Source organism: Cydia amplana, chromosome 17 (assembly GCF_948474715.1).
Source record: "Cydia amplana chromosome 17, ilCydAmpl1.1, whole genome shotgun sequence".
NCBI classification, from domain to species: Eukaryota; Metazoa; Arthropoda; class Insecta; order Lepidoptera; family Tortricidae; genus Cydia; species Cydia amplana.
The window spans coordinates 3461668-3484092 of NC_086085.1; the positions used below are offsets into that span (position 1 = coordinate 3461668).

The following is a 22425-nucleotide window of genomic DNA, read 5'->3' on the forward strand; positions in this document are numbered from 1 at the left end:
AGTTTGGGTTCCGCCAGACATTTCTTTTATGTAAAACTTGTACTGTTAAACAATAAACCATTTTTGATTTTTTTGATTTTTTTTTTGAGCTGTATGACGTCACCCACCTTCAGCTTGGAGAGCTCAGGCTCGCTGTCATGGGGACTAATAGAACTCACCTGTCCTGGCATCTTGGTGTGTCCGTCGGGCACGTGCAGTAGCACGAGCGGCGCCGCGCGCTGCGGCGTCCACGCGGAAGAAGCCGCGCCTCTGCAGCTCATACACGCACACACACACACACACACACACACACACACACACACACATACAAACACACCCACACTCGCACACCATATAAGTTGCATGCGCGATTTTTTTGTTTTTTTTTTTTGAGCTGTATGACGTCACCCACCTTCAGCTTGGAGAGCTCCGGCTCGCTATAATGGGGACTAATAGAACTCACCTGTCCTGGCATCTTGGTGTGTCCGTCGGGCACGTGCAGCAGCACGAGCGGCGCGGCGCGCTGCGTGTGCGCGGAAGAAGCCGCGCCTCTGCAGCTCATACACGCACACACACACACACACACACACACACACACACACATACAAACACACCCACACTCGCACACCATATAAGTTGCATGCGCGATTTTTTTGTTTTTTTTTTTTGAGCTGTATGACGTCACCCACCTTCAGCTTGGAGAGCTCCGGCTCGCTATCATGGGGACTAATAGAACTCACCTGTCCTGGCATCTTGGTGTGTCCGTCGGGCACGTGCATCAGCACGAGCGGCGCGGCGCGCTGCGTGTGCGCGGAGGGCGGCGCCGGCGCGGCGTCCACGCGGAAGTAGCCGCGCCTCTGCAGCTGGATGACGTCACCCACCTTCAGCTTGGAGAGCTCAGGCTCGCTGTCATGGGGACTAATACAACTCACCTGTCCTGGCATCTTGGTGTGTCCGTCGGGCACGTGCAGTAGCACGAGCGGCGCCGCGCGCTGCGGCGTCCACGCGGAAGAAGCCGCGCCTCTGCAGCTCATACACGTACACACACACACACACACACACACACACACACATACAAACACACCCACACTCGCACACCATATAAGTTGCATGCGCGATTATTTTGTATCCTATTAGTTTATAAATTTTATAGTTAATGCTCTTTGTTAAGTGTAAGTAATAAGTGTAGCACTAGCATGATAATCTTAATGTCAAACTTGCTTTGCACTCAAGGGCCCCATGATACAGGCTCAGCTTAGTTTGGGTTCCGCCAGACATTTCTTTTATGTAAAACTTGTACTGTTAAACAATAAACCATTTTTGATTTTTTTGATTTTTTTTTTGAGCTGGATGACGTCACCCACCTTTAGCTTGGAGAGCTCCGGCTCACTGGTTATGGGGACTAATAGAACTCACCTGTCCTGGCATCTTGGTGTGTCCGTCGGGCACGTGCATCAGCACGAGCGGCGCGGCGCGCTGCGTGTGCGCGGAGGGCGGCGCCGGCGCGGCGTCCACGCGGAAGAAGCCGCGCCTCTGCAGCTGTATGACGTCACCCACCTTCAGCTTGGAGAGCTCAGGCTCGCTGTCATGGGGACTAATAGAACTCACCTGTCCGGGCATCTTGGTGTGTCCGTCGGGCACGTGCATCAGCACGAGCGGCGCGGCGCGCTGCGTGTGCGCGGAGGGCGGCGCCGGCGCGGCGTCCACGCGGAAGAAGCCGCGCCTCTGCAGCTGTATGACGTCACCCACCTTCAGCTTGGAGAGCTCAGGCTCGCTGTCATGGGGACTAATAGAACTCACCTGTCCGGGCATCTTGGTGTGTCCGTCGGGCACGTGCATCAGCACGAGCGGCGCGGCGCGCTGCGTGTGCGCGGAGGGCGGCGCCGGCGCGGCGTCCACGCGGAAGAAGCCGCGCCTCTGCAGCTGTATGACGTCACCCACCTTCAGCTTGGAGAGCTCAGGCTCGCTGTCATGGGGACTAATAGAACTCACCTGTCCGGGCATCTTGGTGTGTCCGTCGGGCACGTGCATCAGCACGAGCGGCGCGGCGCGCTGCGTGTGCGCGGAGGGCGGCGCCGGCGCGGCGTCCACGCGGAAGAAGCCGCGCCTCTGCAGCTGTATGACGTCACCCACCTTCAGCTTGGAGAGCTCAGGCTCGCTGTCATGGGGACTAATACAACTCACCTGTCCGGGCATCTTGGTGTGTCCGTCGGGCACGTGCATCAGCACGAGCGGCGCGGCGCGCTGCGTGTGCGCGGAGGGCGGCGCCGGCGCGGCGTCCACGCGGAAGAAGCCGCGCCTCTGCAGCTGTATGACGTCACCCACCTTCAGCTTGGAGAGCTCAGGCTCACCGATCATGGGTACTTCCCACTGGAAGAAATATCATTGGTTAACCTTTTGAGCTTGGCCCACAGACAAGACATCCTCCAGACCGAGCATATTTTGCTATGATGTAAATATGTAACAAGTTCTAAGCTATCTAGATAATAAGTTAGATATAAGAAGACTAAATATTTGTACACCTATATGGTAAATCACAGAGTACTGTATCAACTCACTGTCATCTGTATATAACCTGTGTTTCACAAATAAATATTACTTACTTACTTACTTATGAATGAATGAATGAATGATAATTTATTCGAAACACACATACACAACAACACTAAAATAGGCTTAAATGTAGGTAAATTAGTAGGTAAGTAACAGTGCTGCGAGGGGTTCCAGAAAAGGATAACACTCAGCATGTGTCGTAGCACATGAGTTGTGTTACGACGCTGATTTTCAGTGTACCCATTGACACTTAAAACAAACACAAAACAACACAGAACATAAAAACAAAAGCGAAGCAGAATACAACAGAATGTGCAGGTATTGGCCCACAGACAAGACATCCTCCAAACTGAGCATAGTAGCGCTACCCCTTCTGCCACAAATATACGGTAATTTTACTCCATTTTCGAGTCAAAGTGTCTTTGTGTGACGTCCGTGTCTTTGAACGGACCAATCACGGCACGGGACTCGCTCGCCTCGTCCCCCGCACCCCAGTATTTTTGGCAGCATCGGTTTCATGAAATAATTGCTCTAAACTCCGTCTAGACAATTCCTAGTCTATGTATTGGCCCGAGCGACTGACATCTGTATTAAAAATGAATAATTTTACACCATGCATGAAATAAAGCAGCACTAGAAGATTAATACAGAAACGTAGACAGCAGTTATTTTTAGACAAAATTTCTATTTTAAAACCCGTATAAAACTATAAAGAGTAAGTAATTTGATTGTGACGTCACATGCTAGTGCTTCATATAAATTTCATAGTAGCATAATCGTTTTGACAGTTGGATTCAAGCCGTCAAAAGGTGGACTTTTACACATCGAACATTCGTCTGATGGCCAATATACTCCTTATTGGCAGTCGCGAATGAGTTTTTAAAACTAGCTTTTTTACGCATGGTGCAGAACTATAAGTTTAACTGAAATTATGACAGCGGACGCCTTATAATTTAAAAGCGTTTTCTACCATGACACCTGTACCATAAGACTCCCACCAGCTCGATATCGGTTCAGCCCAAGAGCCTCTAAATTCAATTCTAAATGCTAAACTCGATGGTCGCTTTTTGACTGACTTGATACAGAACTGTGGGATTTGAGAGGATTTAAATATTTTTTTCTTCTCCCGTACTTTTATTTGTCATTTAAAGGGTCGTGCACACAACTTTAAAACCCTACTTTATAGTTGTCAAGACAAGTCTAGTCTAGTCTATTCCCCAAAAAAGAATTTGTGTATACACGCAGTATCTTTTTGGCGATTTTACGATACTCCGTGTAATGACCACTTAAAAAATATTGAATGAAATACAGTGTTGCCAACCTTATATTAAATGTCATCTCTGACAAATAAGTGAACCAGACTTTTTTTTTTAATTTCATTCATTCATTCGTTCTTTTCCCGCCCGCACCCTCCATTTTTGCTACTTCTTGATTTAAAAATATTTATTAAATTTACAATTTTATTTCAAAGTAAGTGCTTGGTCGTAGAAAAAGTATTGTATGCAACGTTGTTTAACTGAGTCAAAAAATACTCGTGGCGTCTTTATTAACAATTTTCGGCTTCGCCTCAAATTGTTACCCACGCCACTCGCCTTTTTTGACCCCTCTTAAACAACGGTTGCATAAAATACTATAAATGACATACCCTAGTCTGATGCCCGATATACTGCTTGAAATCCTCGTCCTTTCCAAGCACAGCCTTGGATATGATATGGTCGAAGTACACGCAGTATACTTCGAGGGGGGGAGACTGTGGTGTGTCGGCCAGCCAGGTCAGTTTGAGGGTTTTTTTGTAGTCCTTGTTATCGAGGTTTGGTGTCGCGTCGATGCTTGTCACTGTACCGTCGGAAGATCTGATGGTGGCAAAAAGAATCAGATGTACGGATTTTATAGTTTAGAAAGCCATTTGCGTAGAAAAAGGTGGCAAATTTGAAAAATGTAGGCGCGTAGTACAGTCTTCCATACAAAATTTGAATTTCGCGCCTATTTCTACTGACAAAGCTGGGTTTGCCAGTGTAATAACAAAACTTCCGTAAGACACGGAGATATTATATAGGGGTCATCATTGTTGTAGGTCGCGCTATATACTAGTTTTGAGTTCTAGCTTTGTCCGTATGGAAACAGGTAAACTTAAAATTAAAATACACAGAAAATATCCATAAAACAAGAACAAATATTCGAGATGAACACACAAATAAATGCCCTTACCGGGATTCGAACCCGAGACCCCCTGCTTCGTAGGCAGGGTCACTACCGACTAGGCATGGAGGCCGTCACGGCTCGGCCACGACATTGAGCGACTTGCGACGGCGGCAGCGATAACCATAGGTTGGAGCGAGACACAGCGATCGGACCTTTCGTTCCCACCTATGGTTGTCGCTGCCGCCGTCGCCAGTCGCGCTATGTCGTGGCCGAGCCGTCAAAGTCATGTAAAACGCCAAATATTTTTATGATGTCATAATATCCTTTTTTCTACTCCAGCACTTAAATGTGTCAATTAAATGACTGACAGTGATATCTAAAGCAATGTCATTTGAATGATTTGTCTATGCAACAGCTCATAATTGGTTCTTAAAATTCTCGGGTCTTTTTTTACAAAACTCGACTACGTCTCGTTTTGTAACTTCGACCCTTGAATTTTAAGAACCCTTATTATATCACTGTTGCATAAACTACTATTAAATGATATCAAAAGCTACTCACTTGTGAATCTTATCAATCATAACATTCCCGTAATTAATGAACGTTGCATTCTCGCCCTCTTTTAACGTCCTCGCGTCGACCTGGTCGATCAGCAGCCGCCGCGAGATCCACACGACTTTGGACCCTATGTCCGCGTTCTTAGGGTGCAGCGGCACGGTGAGGGTGGCGTCGGCGCTTACGCCCTTTAGGTTCACGGGTACCGGGTTGGCTTCCAGGGCGGTGTAGCGCGGGGCGATGGGGTCAATGACCTGGGATAATAAAAAAAATATTGTTTAATGAGAGCCGGGTACGGGGCTAAAAGTTATGGTTATGTATCTGTGCCTGGAAATAGTCCTAATAGGGAATGTTACGCGAAACTCTGCGTAGGTGGCGCCACTAACAGAATAAGTCACAATACAATACAAATACTCTTTATTGCACACCTCATTACAGAAAACAATACGGATAATACAGGAAGAAGAGGTTAAACAACAGGCGGTCTTATCGCTAAAAAGCGATCTCTTCCAGACAATCTAAGGGTTTCGATTTCGCGTTTCCCGGTAGGCCCTTTGTAAACAAACCGCTTTGATGTATCAATGTCATATTTGATTATCTGTGAAAACTTGTCAAAAAACAGTTTAAGGAACAGTATGTACATATAAGTTACTCTATGGTATACATACGTCGCTAGTACTGCACTCTGGCGGCAAAACATTGCAGTAATACTCCCTATTTTGAGAGAATTGATGGAACGCGAACTAAAAAAATACATTGTCTTTTAAACGGAATTTTATGGTTCTCGGAACGATATACGAGTAAGTAATACCGGTTACTTTCGGCTTTCAGACTCTCGGTTAAACTCGTTGTCATACGTAAAACAGCAATAAAATTATTGTTCTATCTTGCTTAGATATTTTCAATTTAGGTAAGCGATAAATTTCGTTCCACCAAAACGAAACGTATCTCAATAGTTCTTTAATCGGGAAACGGAAACGAAATCCTTTTCGTTCCCGAGTGAATGAAAGAAACCGGTTTGTAAAATAAAATGGTTTCCGAGCCCTGCTACCACTACCAGGGTTCGAAATTATCTAGATAATTATAGTCTTTTTGATAATTATCGCGATATATATCCTGAGGATACTTATCAGGCATAAAAATGACGATACTTATCGCGGTAAGATTTGCAGGCTGCGTAGTCAGTCAAGAAAGATGGGACTTGAAAATGTATATTTTATTGAAAGAACTTGTATATAACCTTTTTTAACGCAAATAAATGATTAAATGATAATTATCAAGATAACTATCATTCATAATTATCCTTTCCAACCCTGACCACAGTTAAAATCCATCCATGTCGCCTTACATTGTAACTCGTGAACATTAATGGCATGATATTTGTATAAGTATTTAGCTGTAAGATTAGTTTTAGTATTAATATTGTACTCCGCATCGCGGTTGATTGTGATGATTCTACCTTAACATAATTTTAAGATCATTGTAACTCACAATATGACAATAAAGATAAAGATTTCAAAGATTAATACTAGTTCGTTATCTACGCTGCAACGCATCTGAACAGGACGGTCGAAGTAACTTGTTCTCTAAGCCGCTGGTTAATACTTGTTTCAAATTATTTCTACCCACTTTACCATGCATAACAAAAAATATAGTATGTATATAATATTGTTTACATGTAAATTAATTAGTGCACGCTAGCCTAAAAAAAAATTTTGTTTTATATAGTGTATCTCATGTAAGTTAATTTTGTAAATTCTTAATGAGATAATAAATGTCTTAAACCATAAAATACCTTCTTGTTGATGGCCCAGATCTTGTCCCACTCCATGAACACGACGGAGCGGCTGGAGCCCTGCGCCTTGATGAACTGGCGCAGCCCCTCAACGGTCATACCGCGGCGGAGCACCCCGCGCACCGTCGGCATGCGCGGGTCGTCCCTGAAACAAAATAAGTTTTTCATTTTTGGTACAAACCTTTATCGCTGACTTTACCTTTCTTTCCACAGGCAAATGGGTTAATCAACTTTTTCTTGTCACACGTTGCTAGAGATGGGTCGTGGGTATTTACCCACCCAGGTAAATACCCGGTAAATACCCATCTACCCGGTATTTACCCGTATCTACCCAAATGGACGGGTAGATTCATTTTTTATTGCACATGTCGAGTTGTGTTAAAGTGGAGATATAAACCGAGTTAATGGTTGTAATTAATGTGTCATTTAAAATGAAAAGGTTTCGTGAAACCTGCAGTTGTAACTAAGGATTTTATAGTACACATTTGATAAATATTAAAAAAAGACCGTAATAAGAGTATTTTTTTTATATTTTAGTAAATTATCATACTTATACGTTGATAATACATTTTATGTAACATTATAAAAAATTACTTAGATTAATCTTATTTATACTCACATACCATTAAACACATCAAATTTAGAAGAAAAACGAAAATACCCGCGTATTTACCCGCGGGTAGGTAAATATCGGGTATATACCGGGTAAATACCCGAATACCCGCTCTCGGGTATTTACCCGGGTAGTTACCCATCTCTACACGTTGCTATTGTTACCATGGTCTAATAAAACATGGTCTTCTCTTCCCAGAGTGTCACTTGCCTACGTCACAATAACATTGCCACTTTATTTCAACATAACATGTTACATGGGTACATTATATCTATGGTTAATAAGTTAATTTATTTCTTTATAATTTAATAATTTTCATTTATATGTATTTTATCTTAAATTTTACAATAACACGTCATTTTTAATTATTCGTTAGCAATATCTTCCGATTCACGAAAGAAATTTCAGACGTTCGGGTAATTCTGTTTACACTACTGGCAACACAGGATAGCGCTGTCACATTTGACAATCCGCCATTTTGTCCCTGACCGTCATCCTTGTCGAACGCGTGTTAATTGTTATTTCCTTCTCGCTCAGTGTCAGCAGTCGCAGTGTTTTCCAAACTTTTCACGTCGTAAGCTTCGTAATTAATGTTTTGTTACGAAAATGGTTGGCTGCTCTATTCGGAACTGTAAGAGTAGGAGTGAAAAGTGCAGTATAGACTGTATAGATTTGTTTTATTTTACTATGTTTCTACATGAATAACTTAAAATTAATGCCGTTAAAATAATTTTCACTCTTGATTAAAATTCTCCCACATTTTAAAGTTTGAGAACCTGTAAACAGCATGATGACGTAGGCAAGTGCCAGTTAGGTCATTCGCGAATCTCGGAATAGAGTACCAGGCGGAGTATATTATTATACCATGTATTGTTACGGTCTCCTGAGTCACTCTTAAAATTCTAGGTTTTCCGTATTTAAATGAACCAAACTTGCATTTGATGGTAGTTATAAGACCTTTCCATAATGGGACATCTACTAAGCATGTTAGTAGAACATGGTACAGAAGTTGTTCTAACAATCTAAATGCTACTATTGTCTCCTCGCTGATGGGACAGAATAACAACAAGAAATAGTTGATTGACCCATTATAATACTTATCGGGACAATTCTAAAAACCCCAAACCCATCGGTGGAACTTATTACAAAAGGCATAAGGTCCACCGATGGACAGCTAAAAGCAGAGCTCGGAACCAGTTTATTTTTAAAACCCAAAATAGCCCTTTAGTTTTTTAATTATTTTATGCTCTTTACCTAGGACTAAATCATGTATTTAGGTAACAACTTCGTATTATTAATTATTAAATAATAAACCAAAATTAAAAATGAAATACATAATAAACCAAAGAACCTTTTGTTTTTTTTTATTTATTTGACATTTAGATTTTATTCTAGACACATTCTAGACTAGTATTTTTTATACAATTTTTTTCTTCATGTTTGACGATCCTTTTGTGAAATTCTTAATTTTTTGTTAAATTTTATTTTTATAATATTCCAATATTATTATGGAATAATAACATCAATAAATTGCTCTGATAATTAGCTTAAGATAATAATATCTGGGAGACCGAGCTTTGCTCGGAAAACATATAAAAACTCGAAAATGCGCATTTTCCCAGAAATAAAACCTAGCTAGATCGATTTTTCGCCCCAAAAACCCCCATATAGCAAATTTCATCGAAATCGTTAGAACCGTTCCCGAGATTCCCGAAATATGTATACATATAAATAAATAAATATGCAAGAATTGCTCGTTTCAAGGTATTAGATATATGTTACGATTCATAAGTGCTTGTTGCTAGGCCTACATGAATAAAGTATATTTTGAACTTTGAACTTAGAACGAAATAATACCGATATTTTTTGTATGAAAAAAAAAACCGGTTCCGAGCCTTGGCTAACAGTATTGCTGTTGTACTGTTATAAAATGTCTACGTACCATCCATCGACGAGTCCTTGTTCTACGAACCACGTCAGCTTTCTCTTAGACAACACCGTGTTGGTCATACTCAATCTGGAATAAAATTTATTATTTATTAAAATGTATTCGCTGACACTGCTGACACAAAATAGCCCTTTTGTTGATATTTTATTTGAATTCTGAAAGTCGATGCTACCTCGGCGTTCAGCGTAGATGGACCCTACTCGACCACATCACACACACACACACACCACACACAACACACACACACACACACACATCACATCAGTGGTCACATGTAAGACCACTTGTCTAAAAACATAATAATTTCTTAAACCAAATACTGAAAATTATATATTTGTAATCTACTCAAAAAGCCCTTTCATTCGATATATTTAAAAGAAAAAAAAAAAATTGTACCTCATCTTTATGACGTCATATTTACTACCCCACCATTTTTGCGGTTGTCATCTCAGTTATTTACTTATTTGTATTTAGGACATCATGGTTAACCCATTTTTTTTTTTTTTTTTTTTTTTAATTTATTTATTATTAAAAGGGGAAGTTACATAATCATTGTTACTTATCTGCCAAACTGCATAGCAGTTTGTTGGCAGAAAACTTATTCTACCCTCCACCATCGTAAAGTAAGTTATTTCTTACTTAAATTATAGTTGTTCGTGTGCGATTTCTTACAAACGGTTATACGTAACAGACATACCTTAGTTCCATTAGTAATTATTAATATATTATATTCTATTATATTCTATTGTCATGTGAAAAAGTAGGTAGGTATCATCTCAACCAGACATCGGGAAACAACAAACATACGGAGTGAAGCCAAATACCATGTGTAAGATAATAAAGTCATTAGCAACTATATATACCACAATTTAATATCCTCATCCTATCTAAAGTAGACAATTTTATATTGACCCTTAATTACACATAGCTCAGTAAACAAGCGATCTAATGATCCTGTAATTCTATTGTACGTAAGGACAACAGAAGCGGGTCATCTTGCATCGGTATTTCCATACAAGGTGACCCGCTTCAACTTTCCCCGAGTGTAGATATTTATATTAGCGTTATACATAACTATATGTTTCTACGGTAACATGTGCAAGGTATAAATTTAAGGTTGTAGGCAAAATAGGTACATACTTATAAAACAGTCGGTTGGCATTTTAATCATGTGATCCGTTCCAATCTAAGCATAAATGTTTTTTTCAATCGTTTTTTATACACCACCTTTGATACACCTTGGCAGGATCTTAACTGATCTGGTACATTATTTAAAATTATAGGTACTAAATATTTTCGTGTACGTTTTCCATAGTAATTACAGACTTTCGGTACAAACAACCTGCGAAGGTTTATTTCTTTGGTGACGCTTCTTGTTTGGATTTTATGGTCTACCGGTTTTTTATAATCATTACGTTGATACTGTTCCAAAGCTATAAGCAAAGACCGTTTTTCATGCACTGGTAATATGTTGCAAATCGGAAAAAGTTTGTCATAGTTATTTCTATTGGCCAGCTTTGTTTTTTTGTCGACTAAATATTTTAAAAATCTAACTTGTATTGCTTTTATTCGATCTAGGTATGAAGGAAAGGTGCGACCGTAGCTACTGAGACCGTAGGATAGAAGCGAGTCTACAAGTGCGTGATACAACATATATAATGTAGCTCTGTTTACTACACCTCGTAAGTGATAAAATTTACCGAGCACAGATTTGAGTTTATCACATACGTTATCAACATGTGCCGACCATGACATATCGCAGTCCACTGTTAACCCGAGGTACTTATAGCTATTCACAAAGTCGATTTCACTACATCTGCAGTCTCGCCCCCCCCTGTGCAAGCAGTCGTAGTCATGCCCAACTATACTTAAATTCACCTGCAGGGTTTTATTATATGGTGAGCGTATATGCATGCATTTTGTCTTATTCAGGTTTATGATAATGCCATTATCGTGTGCCCATTTAATTAAGTTGTCTAGGTCATTTTGCACTTTTTTCATCACAACCGCTATGTCTTTGTCCGCGTACAGCATGCACGTATCGTCCGCATACATATAAATCTTACAGTCGCGTACCACATTACAGAGACTATTTACGTGCATGATGTAGCCGACAGGACCATAGACCGAGCAGGCGCGGATCCAGCCCTCAAAAAAGGTTGTGGTCACAGGAACCCAAAAATCTTCAAGTACGAGTCAGAGTAAGGTGTCGAACTCGCTCATGAACAATCATGACTCTTGAACGACCATCCCGATCTCAATAGACCTTGATGACGTCACAAGTCTTTTAGGGGGGTACCTAATGATTCTCCGAACAATTTTTCGCAGAATATCGATTCACAGACTATGTTTCACCGAACATCTAACTTTTAGACGACATTTTCTAGTTTTGGTTCACATACCGTTCAATTCGCTTTTGTGTTAATTAGCAGAACAATTAATTATTGTAAGAATTTCATTTGGTAGAGTAATCTTCTCGTTTAAGGAACTTTTAGTCGTGATTTTTAGAGTTCCGTAGCCAAATGGCAAAAAACGGAACCCTTATAGATTCGTCGTGTCTGTCTGTCTGTCCGTCCGTATGTCACAGTCACTTTTCTCCGAAACTATAAGAACTATACTGTTGAAACTTGGTAAGTAGATGTATTCTGTGAACCGCATTAAGATGGTTCACACAAAAATAGAAAAAAAAACAATAAATTTATGGGGTTCCCCATACTTAGAACTGAAACTCAATTTTTTTTTCTTCAAACCCATACGTGTATCTATGGATAGGTCTTCAAAAATGATATTGAGGTTTCTAATATCATTTTTTTCTAAACTGAATAGTTTGCGCGAGAGACACTTCCAAAGTGGTAAAATGTGTCCCCCCCCCCTGTAACTTCTAAAATAAGAGAATGATAAAACTAAAAAAAATATATGATGTACATTACCATGCAAACTTCCACCGAAAATTGGTTTGAACGAGATCTAGTAAGTAGTTTTTTTTAATACGTCATAAATCGCCTAAATACGGAACCCTTCATGGGCGAGTCCGACTCGCACTTGGCCGCTTTTTTTTACCGTTTCTTGCGTAATGGTATAGTCCTTCGTGCGCGAGTGCGACTCGCACTTGGCCGGTTTTTTTAAAGATTTCGTTAAGTAGATAGTCTAGTCGACGAGTTCAGGGTGGTGGAAAGTAGAGATACTGCTGCTAGAGATACGTGCGATGCCTCATTGAATTCAGAATAATGTCTAGAAATTTCTAACAGTAGTACATGCATTGACATGTTTAAAATACACCATACCTACACCATTATTTTTTTCCATATTTTTAAATGAATATTTAATACCTTTATAACATTTTACCTTTTCACGCCAATTAGTTTATGAGATATGTACTGGCCAAAAACGAAATACCATACCTATGTATTTTTTAATGTTAATAATTATAACTTTAGCAATTTTTGATGTGCGCTTCGAATAAACACGTATTTTTGGGTGCAGTATCTCAATTTTTCATCATTTTGAGCTTGTAGACTAGACTACTAAAAGTACCTACTAAAGTTACAGGTAAGTAAATTAGTGATTTAGCAATTGCGTTACTTACAACATTATATGATCTGTGCTTACAATATTGATTCATTGATGCATAGATAACACTTTTTATACATAGATACCTAAATATAAAAATAAATGCAACGCTAACTACGCGGAAAAAAAAACTCGTAAATACACCTGTAAATTAAAAGCTGGCATTATTAATTTAGGAAATTGTACTAATATTTGTGAATGTCTAAGATTTTTAAGACCCCATAAACTAAAAATAATTGCCCCTGTTAGTAAATAATCTTTATGCTTGCAAATAATTAGAGAATTCCTAATTCATAGGTACCAGACTACCAGTTGATCACACTACCTACTGTGTTTCAACACTTTCAACCAATGGTTACTCGGGTAATCGTGACAGTTAGGTACCAAACGATCAGTCTAGTAAAGTTAATTCGCATATCAATAGGTTAATTCGCAATGAAATTCTGCGAAAGGTTCCTCTGCCAAAGCGTCTGTGAAAAATCGGCTAGTCAGGGAATCGATAGGACATACTATTTAGGGTTGTGGGCATGCCCACCGTGCCCACAACGGTGGATCCGCGCCTGAGACCGAGCCGGTGGGCACGCCGTAGCGCACGGAAGCACACTCGCCAGCCTGGCCGCATACCACCGTGCGCAGCGCACGCTCCGCGAGGTAGGCGCGCAGCCACGCCAGCAGCGGGCCCCGCACGCCACACTCGTGCATGGCCTGCAGTAGCTGCGAGTGGTCGAGGGTGTCAAATGCCTTTTTGAAGTCGATGAACACCGCCACCACCTGCTTTTTCTCATTGAGGCGCTCATTAACATAATCCGTAAACTCGGCAAGTGCAGTGGCGGTGCTCCGACCCCGTCTGAAACCGTGCTGCGCGTCCGTAATAATGTTGTGTTTTTCTAAAAACTCGGTTATCTGGCGGACTATTATTTTTTCTGTTATCTTATTAATAACAGAAAGAATAGCAATCGGCCTGTAGTTACAAAAATCAAGGTGACAACCTTGCTTAAAGATTGGTCTAATTATTGCAAGTTTAAGTTTATCGGGGTATACACCCTGCGATACACACATGTTAATGAAAGAAGCAATAATCGGGCTTAACTGTACCTTAAAACGCTTGACATCCTCGATCCTTATCCCGTCCGCGCCAGGTGATTTTTTGCATGACAGTCTATCAATAACTCGTTCAACATCTGTTGCACTAGTGTTTACATATCGAAGCGTCACCAAAGAATCTCGAACGTAACTCGACCGCGGTAAAAACTTTTCATTACAGTTGTGTTTAATCTTGTGTATTTCGTCTGTAAAGGTGCTAGAGAAAGAATTACATATATTTTGTATGCTATATTTTTTGCCTAAGTATTTCATAATGACATCATCCAAGCTAACTTTATTCTTACCGATCCAACAGTTAATATTAGCCCATATTTTTCTACTATCCTGTTTACATTGCTTTAATTCTCCTTGCCTGTACTCATTTTTGACTTTGTTAATGTGTTTATTAAGCTTATTCCTATACCTAGTATATTGCAGTCTGAAGTTCATATTATTTGGGTTTGATTTCCATATCCTAAATAGTTCGTCACGTCTATGAATCATTTTCTTTAAGTCTACAGAAACCCATGGTTGCGCATTTCGCTTATTATCACCGCGTGTACTTGAAAACTCAGACTCTTTATATACATTAGTAAACACATTTGCGAGTGTTGAAAAAAGTAACATTGGACATTTAATCGCCGCTATATTGTCCCACTTGACTGCTTCCAGTTTTTCGCGCACTAACCGATTATTCAGTTTTATTATCTTAATATTACTGGAGTTTGACACATTCGCACTGTAACCACCGTAGGGTATCCGTAGTCCTATGAGGTAGTGATCGGAGATACTGCAGGTTAGTAGGTACGCCTCGGGCGGGCGCCCGCCAGCGACGATACTATATAAGTATAGGTTACCTACATCCGAGATGATTTGTGTCAAAATCGATTTCTAGAAGACTTTTGGACCAATTACCGATCTACTAATTGTCACTTACCGACTATATTCCCAAATATACGGTTTCCTCAACCCCAGAGCGTCGATGAACCAGTAGAACTGCGGGTCGCGGTCGTGGTACTCCATCGTGCGTAGCACGTGTGTGACGCCCTCTACGGCGTCCACAATGGGGCACGCGAAGTCGTATGTTGGGTACACCCTGGAATTATATACATCATTAGTACTTAGTCGTAGGAGGTGCAAAAGCATATTGCTTTTTAAAAATCAGTAACTATTGGGTGAATCAACTTTTTCTTGTCACTCGTTGCCATGATTACGTTCTCCTGGGTCACCCTTTAAAACCTGATTTTTAGGCATTTAAATTCACCAAACACGCTTTTTTAATGATACTTATAAATCCTTTCCATTGAGGGACGTCTACCAAGCGTGTCAGAAGAAGGTGGTGTACAATGTCTTCTAACAAACTATGCTACTATTGTCTCTTGGCTGACCGGACAGAATAACAACAAGAAATAGTTGATCCACCCTATTACATATGAAAATGTAAATAATACGATTCATAATTGTTATGACTTATTTTTCAAAAGTGTTTTTCAATAAAAAGACAAGTCAAGATTGTTTACCCTTTTCCTAATGCTAAAAAAAACGAACTATAGAAAGGCGAAACACGTGTCGAGTTTTTTACTTTTGGTGGTGGTTTCTATGTATTTTCGCGGTGTTAACATTCAGTCTGCACCGTGCAGTCCACACCCCACAAAATGGAGACAAAACATGTGATTGCGATCCTCATCAATGAGGGAACGAGAAAGAAGACTGTGCTAGCTCACTTGTACTGTGTTCCGGTCCGGGGGTGTGGCTCAGGCTTGCAGCGGTAGATGGTCGGGTCTCGCATGCACCCGTCGGTCGACTGTATGTCATCTCGCTCGCACAGTAGACAGAGACTCACTTGTACTGCGTGCCGGTCCGGGGGTGTGGCTCAGGTTTGCAGCGGTAGATGGTCGGGTCTCGCATGCACCCGTGGGTCAACTGTATGTCATCTCGCTCGCACAGTGGACAGAAACTCACTTGTACTGCGTGCCGGTCCGGGGGTGTGGCTCAGGCTTGCAGCGGTCGGGTCTCGCATGCACCCGTGGGTCGACTGTATGTCATCTCGCTCGCACAGTAGACAGAGACTCACTTGTACTGCGTGCCGGTCCGGGGGTGTGGCTCAGGCTTGCAGCGGTAGATGGTCGGGTCTCGCATGCACCCGTGGGTCGACTGTATGTCATCTCGCTCGCACAGTAGACAGAGACTCACTTGTACTGCGTGCCGGTCCGGGGGTGTGGCTCAGGCTTGCAGCGGTCGGGTCTCGCATGCACCCGTGGGTCGACTGTATGTCATCTCGCTCGCACAGTAGACAGAGACTCACTTGTACTGCGTGCCGGTCCGGGGGTGTGGCTCAGGCTTGCAGCGGTCGGGTCTCGCATGCACCCGTGGGTCGACTGTATGTCATCTCGCTCGCACAGTAGACAGAGACTCACTTGTACTGCGTGCCGGTCCGGGGGTGTGGCTCAGGCTTGCAGCGGTAGATGGTCGGGTCTCGCATGCACCCGTGGGTCGACTGTATGTCATCTCGCTCGCACAGTAGACAGAGACTCACTTGTACTGCGTGCCGGTCCGGGGGTGTGGCTCAGGCTTGCAGCGGTCGGGTCTCGCATGCACCCGTGGGTCGACTGTATGTCATCTCGCTCGCACAGTAGACAGAGACTCACTTGTACTGCGTGCCGGTCCGGGGGTGTGGCTCAGGCTTGCAGTGCAGCGGTAGATGGTCGGGTCTCGCATGCACCCGTGGGTCGACTGTATGTCATCTCGCTCGCACAGTGGACAGAGACTCACTTGTACTGCGTGCCGGTCCGGGGGTGTGGCTCAGGCTTGCAGCGGTAGATGGTCGGGTCCCGCATGCACCCGTGGGTCGACTGTATGTCATCTCGCTCGCACAGTAGACAGAGACTCACTTGTACTGCGTGCCGGTCCGGGGGTGTGGCTCAGGCTTGCAGCGGTAGATGGTCGGGTCTCGCATGCACCCGTGGGTCGACTGTATGTCATCTCGCTCGCACAGTAGACAGAGACTCACTTGTACTGCGTGCCGGTCCGGGGGTGTGGCTCAGGCTTGCAGCGGTAGATGGTCGGGTCTCGCATGCACCCGTTCGCTGATTGCATATCGATCTTAGCTCTGACGCAGCACTGGACTCCGGTGGAAGATCCCTTCTTCATTTCATCCCAGAGTTGCATGTTCTTTTGCACAGCTATGGAGAAAAATATCCATTTAAAATTGTAAACTGAAATAAATGTCATATACTAAGAAAAAGTGACCCAGGAATCCAGTGCCCCAGACTGGAATCGAACCAGCGTCCTCTGCTATCGCGGCAGTTGCCTGTTGCCACTCGGCCACCGGGCCACAGCGGCATAGGTCGAATGTTTCCAAGTATATGCATTTCTTACTGGATGCTTATGGCGCCATTATGGCATTTAAAATTGTCTGATTTAATCAATGTGAAGAATACCGTTTATAAGGGAGGACTATCTACAAGCACGTTTCTTTCATCAACTTTAACTCATGCATTTGTACACATACTACACTTTCAGAACACAGTCTACTTACAGAACACATACCCCACTTACAGAAGGTCGTTAGAGCATAAGGAGTGAAGTTCAGTTCCTTACCCTACCCTTGATCAGCTAAGTGCATCAGATCTAAGTGAGACGTGTGTGAAGCAACATTAAACCTAAACGTTTCATGGCGACCCTGCCAATGCGGCCTTGTATTGGACTGGCGTCCAAGCTTATCTAAACCTTTTTTTATCCAAGATACTAAAATGACAGTTAGATTTGGCCATACTACCCAACCATTATGTTTTTGGACCGTATTTGAACTGTCTGTTCTATAATCTGTTGGACAAATTGGGGTAGATTCGGCTCAATGAAATACAATCAGCAGCAGAAGTTGCTAAGTGGGCTAGGGGTTCAAAATGATCTTGACGCGACTTAATCATCACTACATAGTATAAAACAAACTCGTTTCCCGCTGTCTGTCTCTATGTATGCTTACATCTTTAAAACTACGCAACGGATTTTGACGCGGTTTTTTTAATACAGTAAAACCCGCTTAATACGATCACGTTTAATACGATTTCCCGCATAATACGCCATTTTACGACGGTCCCTGCAACTTTAGGCCTGTTTTCATACATTATTTCACGGTTAATACGACTCGCGTCCCGTTTAATACGCCATCTAAAATTATATATTACTTATCCGTTCCGTTACGCACCATCTGCACGCTTGTGTTTTTGACATAACCGTCGTATTGTTATGCAATACGCCGTTAGCCAACATTTTTTATGTGTTTATTACCTACAGTTTTTGGTTTTGTCTAATATATTTTATCGGGTCCTTATCGGCGTAAGAATGCGATGCCATCTGCTTGACCGTTATGGACCACGGAGTGCAAGCTATCGCTCTCAGATTTATTTGCAGGCAGTTATTAGTTACTTTACTCCACGACTTTCTACTTGAGCCTAATATCGTTAGTGTTCCTAGATTACCTGCCTACACTTAGATTTCATTCGCTCATTATCACCGTTATTCTAGTTTTTTTGTTCACGCTTAATACGATTTCTCGTTTAAGACGCTCTTTTTGCTAGGTCCCCTCAGAATCGTCTTAAGCGGGTTCTACTGTGGATAGAGTACACGTGATTCAAGAGGTAGGTTGATGTATAATTTGTTAACCCGTGCGAAGCGGGGGCGGGTCGCTAGTTTAGTATACTCACAGTTGTTTCTATTCTTGCTGTCAACCTTCTGTTCTCTTTGGTTTTTCATCTGCTCAGCCGGGGTGTCATCCACGAAAGCCTTGCCTTCCTTGATAAGTTTCTCGCAGTATTGCAGCATCAGGTCGAAGTACTGGGACGTGTGAGTGAAGAGGTCCGGTTTGATTTCTAGCATCTCTACGTCTTCGAGGATCACCTGGAAAGTAATTATCCATACTAATATTATAAATGCGAAAGTGTGTCTGTCTGTCTGTTACCTCTTCACGCTTAAACCGCTGAACCGATTTAGTTGTAATTTGGTATGGAGATAGTTTGAGTCCCGGGGAAGCACATGGGGTATTTATCACAGAAATCACGCTTTAAGGGGGTAAGAAGGGGGTGGAAATTTTTATGATACGGCAGGTGTGCCTTACGTCATATAATATGATGGCACGCCTACCATGTCATACGCCACACGTTAAAAACATGGTTAAATAAAACATACCTTCTCAAATTCGACGTTCTCCTTAGCAGGGTTGGTGTCATCAAATCTCATGACAAGTTTCCCCTCGAACGCTTGCTGGTAGTACTGGTTAAGCAGCGCGGCCTTCGCGTGCCCAATGTGCAGGTAGCTGTGGCATAGCAACGATGTTAGTTAACTTTTGGACCAACACTAATCTGTCCATGACTAAACTTCATTCAAAAACCTATTTAACCCTTTAACCGCCAGAGTCTGATATATAAGACATTACATATCCAGGTCATTTCGCCACAGTCTGATAAATAAGACAAAGATCTGATGTGGTTATTATAGCACATTAAAACTCCCGTAACTATGCCAACCTTACTCTGCGTGGTACAATTACTGTCGGTGGCGACACGAGCACGCTCGATCAAAAATTGCTGGCGGTTAAAAGGTTAATAACAGGGTTCGAAATTATCCGATAAATATTGGATAATTATCCCAGGTATGGATGGTGCTATATTTATTTTCTTTGAATTCTTTGATAGTAAGAAATAATGACTGGGGCGTTATATATATTTTAGGTTTTAAATTTTAGTTTATTATCAAATCGATAATTATCAGGCATAAAAATCACGATAACTATCATTGATAATTATCCTTTCGAATCCTGTTTAATAACAAGCGATTTGCTGCCTGATAGGCCTATTATTTTGACAAAAGTTTGATTTGGAAACGTTCTTGGTAATTCCAGAGATATTTTTGGTAACGCCAGAGACATTTTGGTAACGCCAGAGACATTTTGGTAGCGCCGGAGACATTTTGGTAACGCCCGAGACGTGAGAACTCGTCTAAAAGTTGACTCGAATGAAATTCAAGACAGTTTATACTGTCTTTAGTTAGTAACATGTTACTTACCCCGATGCTTCAGGTGGGAATCGAACGACGACCTTCCCCATCTCGGCGTGGGGCAGGTCCACAAACTTGCCCTCTTGCTTGGGACCCGAGCCATCGCCAGCTGGTGGTGACCTCCTGAAATTACAATAAGAATTTGTTTATTCCAACGCAAAATTAACAATACAAATTGTTCTTGCAATTGTAATCTATCACTTAACTTTTGGTTTTAATCATAGACATAGAAACTCTAAAATACATAAAGTTGATATACATAATTATATTGCTAACCGCTGGCATCATGCGAGACAGCATATACTTAATTAAGCGCGTGCGTAAAGATAGGAAATGGTGACCCGCCATTGTGCGGAATTCTTCGTGCTTACTTTACTAAATCTGGGTGACCGAGCTTTGCTCGGAAAACATATAAAAACTCGAAAATGCGCATTTTCCCAGAGATAAGACCTAGCTAGATCGATTTTTCGTCCCCGAAAACCCACATATAGCAAATTTCATCGAAATCGTAGGAGCCGTTCCCAAGATCCCCGATTTTTTTTTAATAATCTAATGAACTATAAAATAAAATAAACAAGAATTGCTCGTTTAAAGGTATAAGTCTCTTTAATGGTGATATCTGATATATGAACCATGATATGAACTTATAGGTATAGCAAAAAGTGACAATTGATATGACATTGCTGCCAATTAAATAAATCAACAGTAGATGCCTAGAGCCCCTAGAGGACACCTGAAAACTGTTGAAGGAAAAAGTATTTTAATGGATAAATAAACCAAACAAAAAGCATACCTAGAAGAAGCCTTGGTCAGATTCTCCAGGGCATCGGCAGGCAGTTCTTTCAGGGCTTTAGCCATGGGTGACTGGGCCTGGATCAGCTTCATCCAGCGCAGAATGTTAGCCGGGGCACCGGATTTGGAGATCTCCTTAAACTTGCTGGATACTGTAATTTTTACAATTTAACCCTTTAACACAGCTGTCCGCAACCTTTTAGCAGCCAAGGGCCACATAGTAGTTAACAAAGTTGATGCGGGCCGCAGTTTGTTAAATATTTATGACTTTATCAAACATTGTTGTCAATATTACATACAAAATAACCAGGGGGGCTCACGGGCGGCAAGTGAGAGCTTTAACAGAATAAAACAACCGCGAGTTAAATTCATTTGACATACATTCACAATATTTTAAATTTGATTAATACAAAAAATATATATGAATTTGTGTTGCATCTATTTTCTTTATACGGCGAAAGAAAGTGATGCAATTACACTACACAAACCTTAAATTACCACCATTATATACATTGTCTGTTATATTGAGTCATAATTACTGCGTCTTACATCATGTGATCCAAACTTTAAAGGCGCTCCACTCATACAACCTTCTCTACCGTTCTAGCTTAATAAAACTGTGTATATTAAACTATATTTATAACATCTGATAAAGACTCACCGTGAAGCACACTAAACACAGCCAAATCACTGACTGATAAGGCCTCTCCTACTAGATATGTCAATGCACCCAACGTTTTATCCAGATATTCAATTGATTTCGGGATCTCGTCGTCCAAGATGAGGCTGAACGACAGCCAGTGGTTCATTGTGACCTTTTGGAGTGGTCCGGCAGCTTTATTGAAAGCATTCTCCAGTATTCTTATCAAATCATTACTAGTTCCATATGGCACGGTTTTAGACCCATTAGGCAGGGTAACAGAGGAGTCAGCTCCCCATGACACCTCGATGCTCTTCCCGGCAGCCCGGTACAGCTCTACAGCGAGCAAACCACCTAGAAATTAAAGAGAAAGTACTTTAATTACAAGTTGTTCTGAATGTGAGGAAAATCGTAAGTTTATTGTATATAACCGATATTTTTTACCTAAAGGCGGGTTAGATTTACTGCAGGAGATCTTCATGGTGTCGCTATTTTTGGCTGCCGATCCTAAATAATTTTCGTAAAGGAAAAGGCACAGCGTAGCCGACCCACGTTAGCACATGAGAACTGTCACTGTCAAACAGGGTGTGACACTGACACTTGACGTGATTAAGGCGTTTTTAAAAATTTAACTTCTTTCGATCCACGTTGGAACTTTTTTTTAAACAACGTTGGAACTTCTTCCAGCATATTCTTCAATC

The 22425-nt window shown here is 41.7% G+C and overlaps 2 protein-coding genes across 3 annotated transcripts in view; both read right to left on the minus strand.

The window, feature by feature from the left end:
• LOC134655684 (bifunctional glutamate/proline--tRNA ligase) overlaps positions 1–1748 on the minus strand; it is an 82051-nt gene extending 80303 nt beyond the window's left edge. For both annotated transcript variants that reach the window (XM_063511132.1, XM_063511131.1), the window contains exon 1: positions 1588–1748. In XM_063511132.1, coding sequence (XP_063367202.1) covers positions 1588–1626 — 39 coding nt within the window. In that variant the 5' untranslated portion in view covers positions 1627–1748. The remainder of the gene's footprint in view (positions 1–1587) is intronic.
• On the minus strand, positions 1626–22288 carry LOC134656044 (bifunctional glutamate/proline--tRNA ligase-like). Its single transcript, XM_063511560.1, has 14 exons — positions 22169–22288; positions 21746–22078; positions 21086–21236; positions 20302–20415; positions 19426–19552; positions 18945–19137; positions 17249–17420; positions 15176–15334; positions 9580–9654; positions 7025–7169; positions 5236–5483; positions 4178–4385; positions 1790–2349; positions 1626–1710 (listed from the first exon to the last, which is right to left on the minus strand). The coding sequence occupies exons 1-14, from the start codon at positions 22203–22205 to the stop codon at positions 1626–1628; spliced, it is 2607 nt and encodes an 868-aa protein (XP_063367630.1). The 5' UTR covers positions 22206–22288.
• Between the last annotated feature and the right edge of the window lie 137 nt (positions 22289–22425).

Coding starts and splice junctions, on each gene's coding strand:
- LOC134656044 (XM_063511560.1), bottom strand. CDS start 22,205: ATGAAGATCTCCTGCAGTAAATCTAACCCGCCTTTAG. Junction 21,237..21,745: donor TGTGTTTAGTGTGCTTCACG/GTGAGTCTTTAT, acceptor TAAAAATTACAG/TATCCAGCAAGTTTAAGGAG. Junction 15,335..17,248: donor CGGACCGGCACGCAGTACAA/GTGAGTCTCTGT, acceptor ATATAATTCCAG/GGTGTACCCAACATACGACT.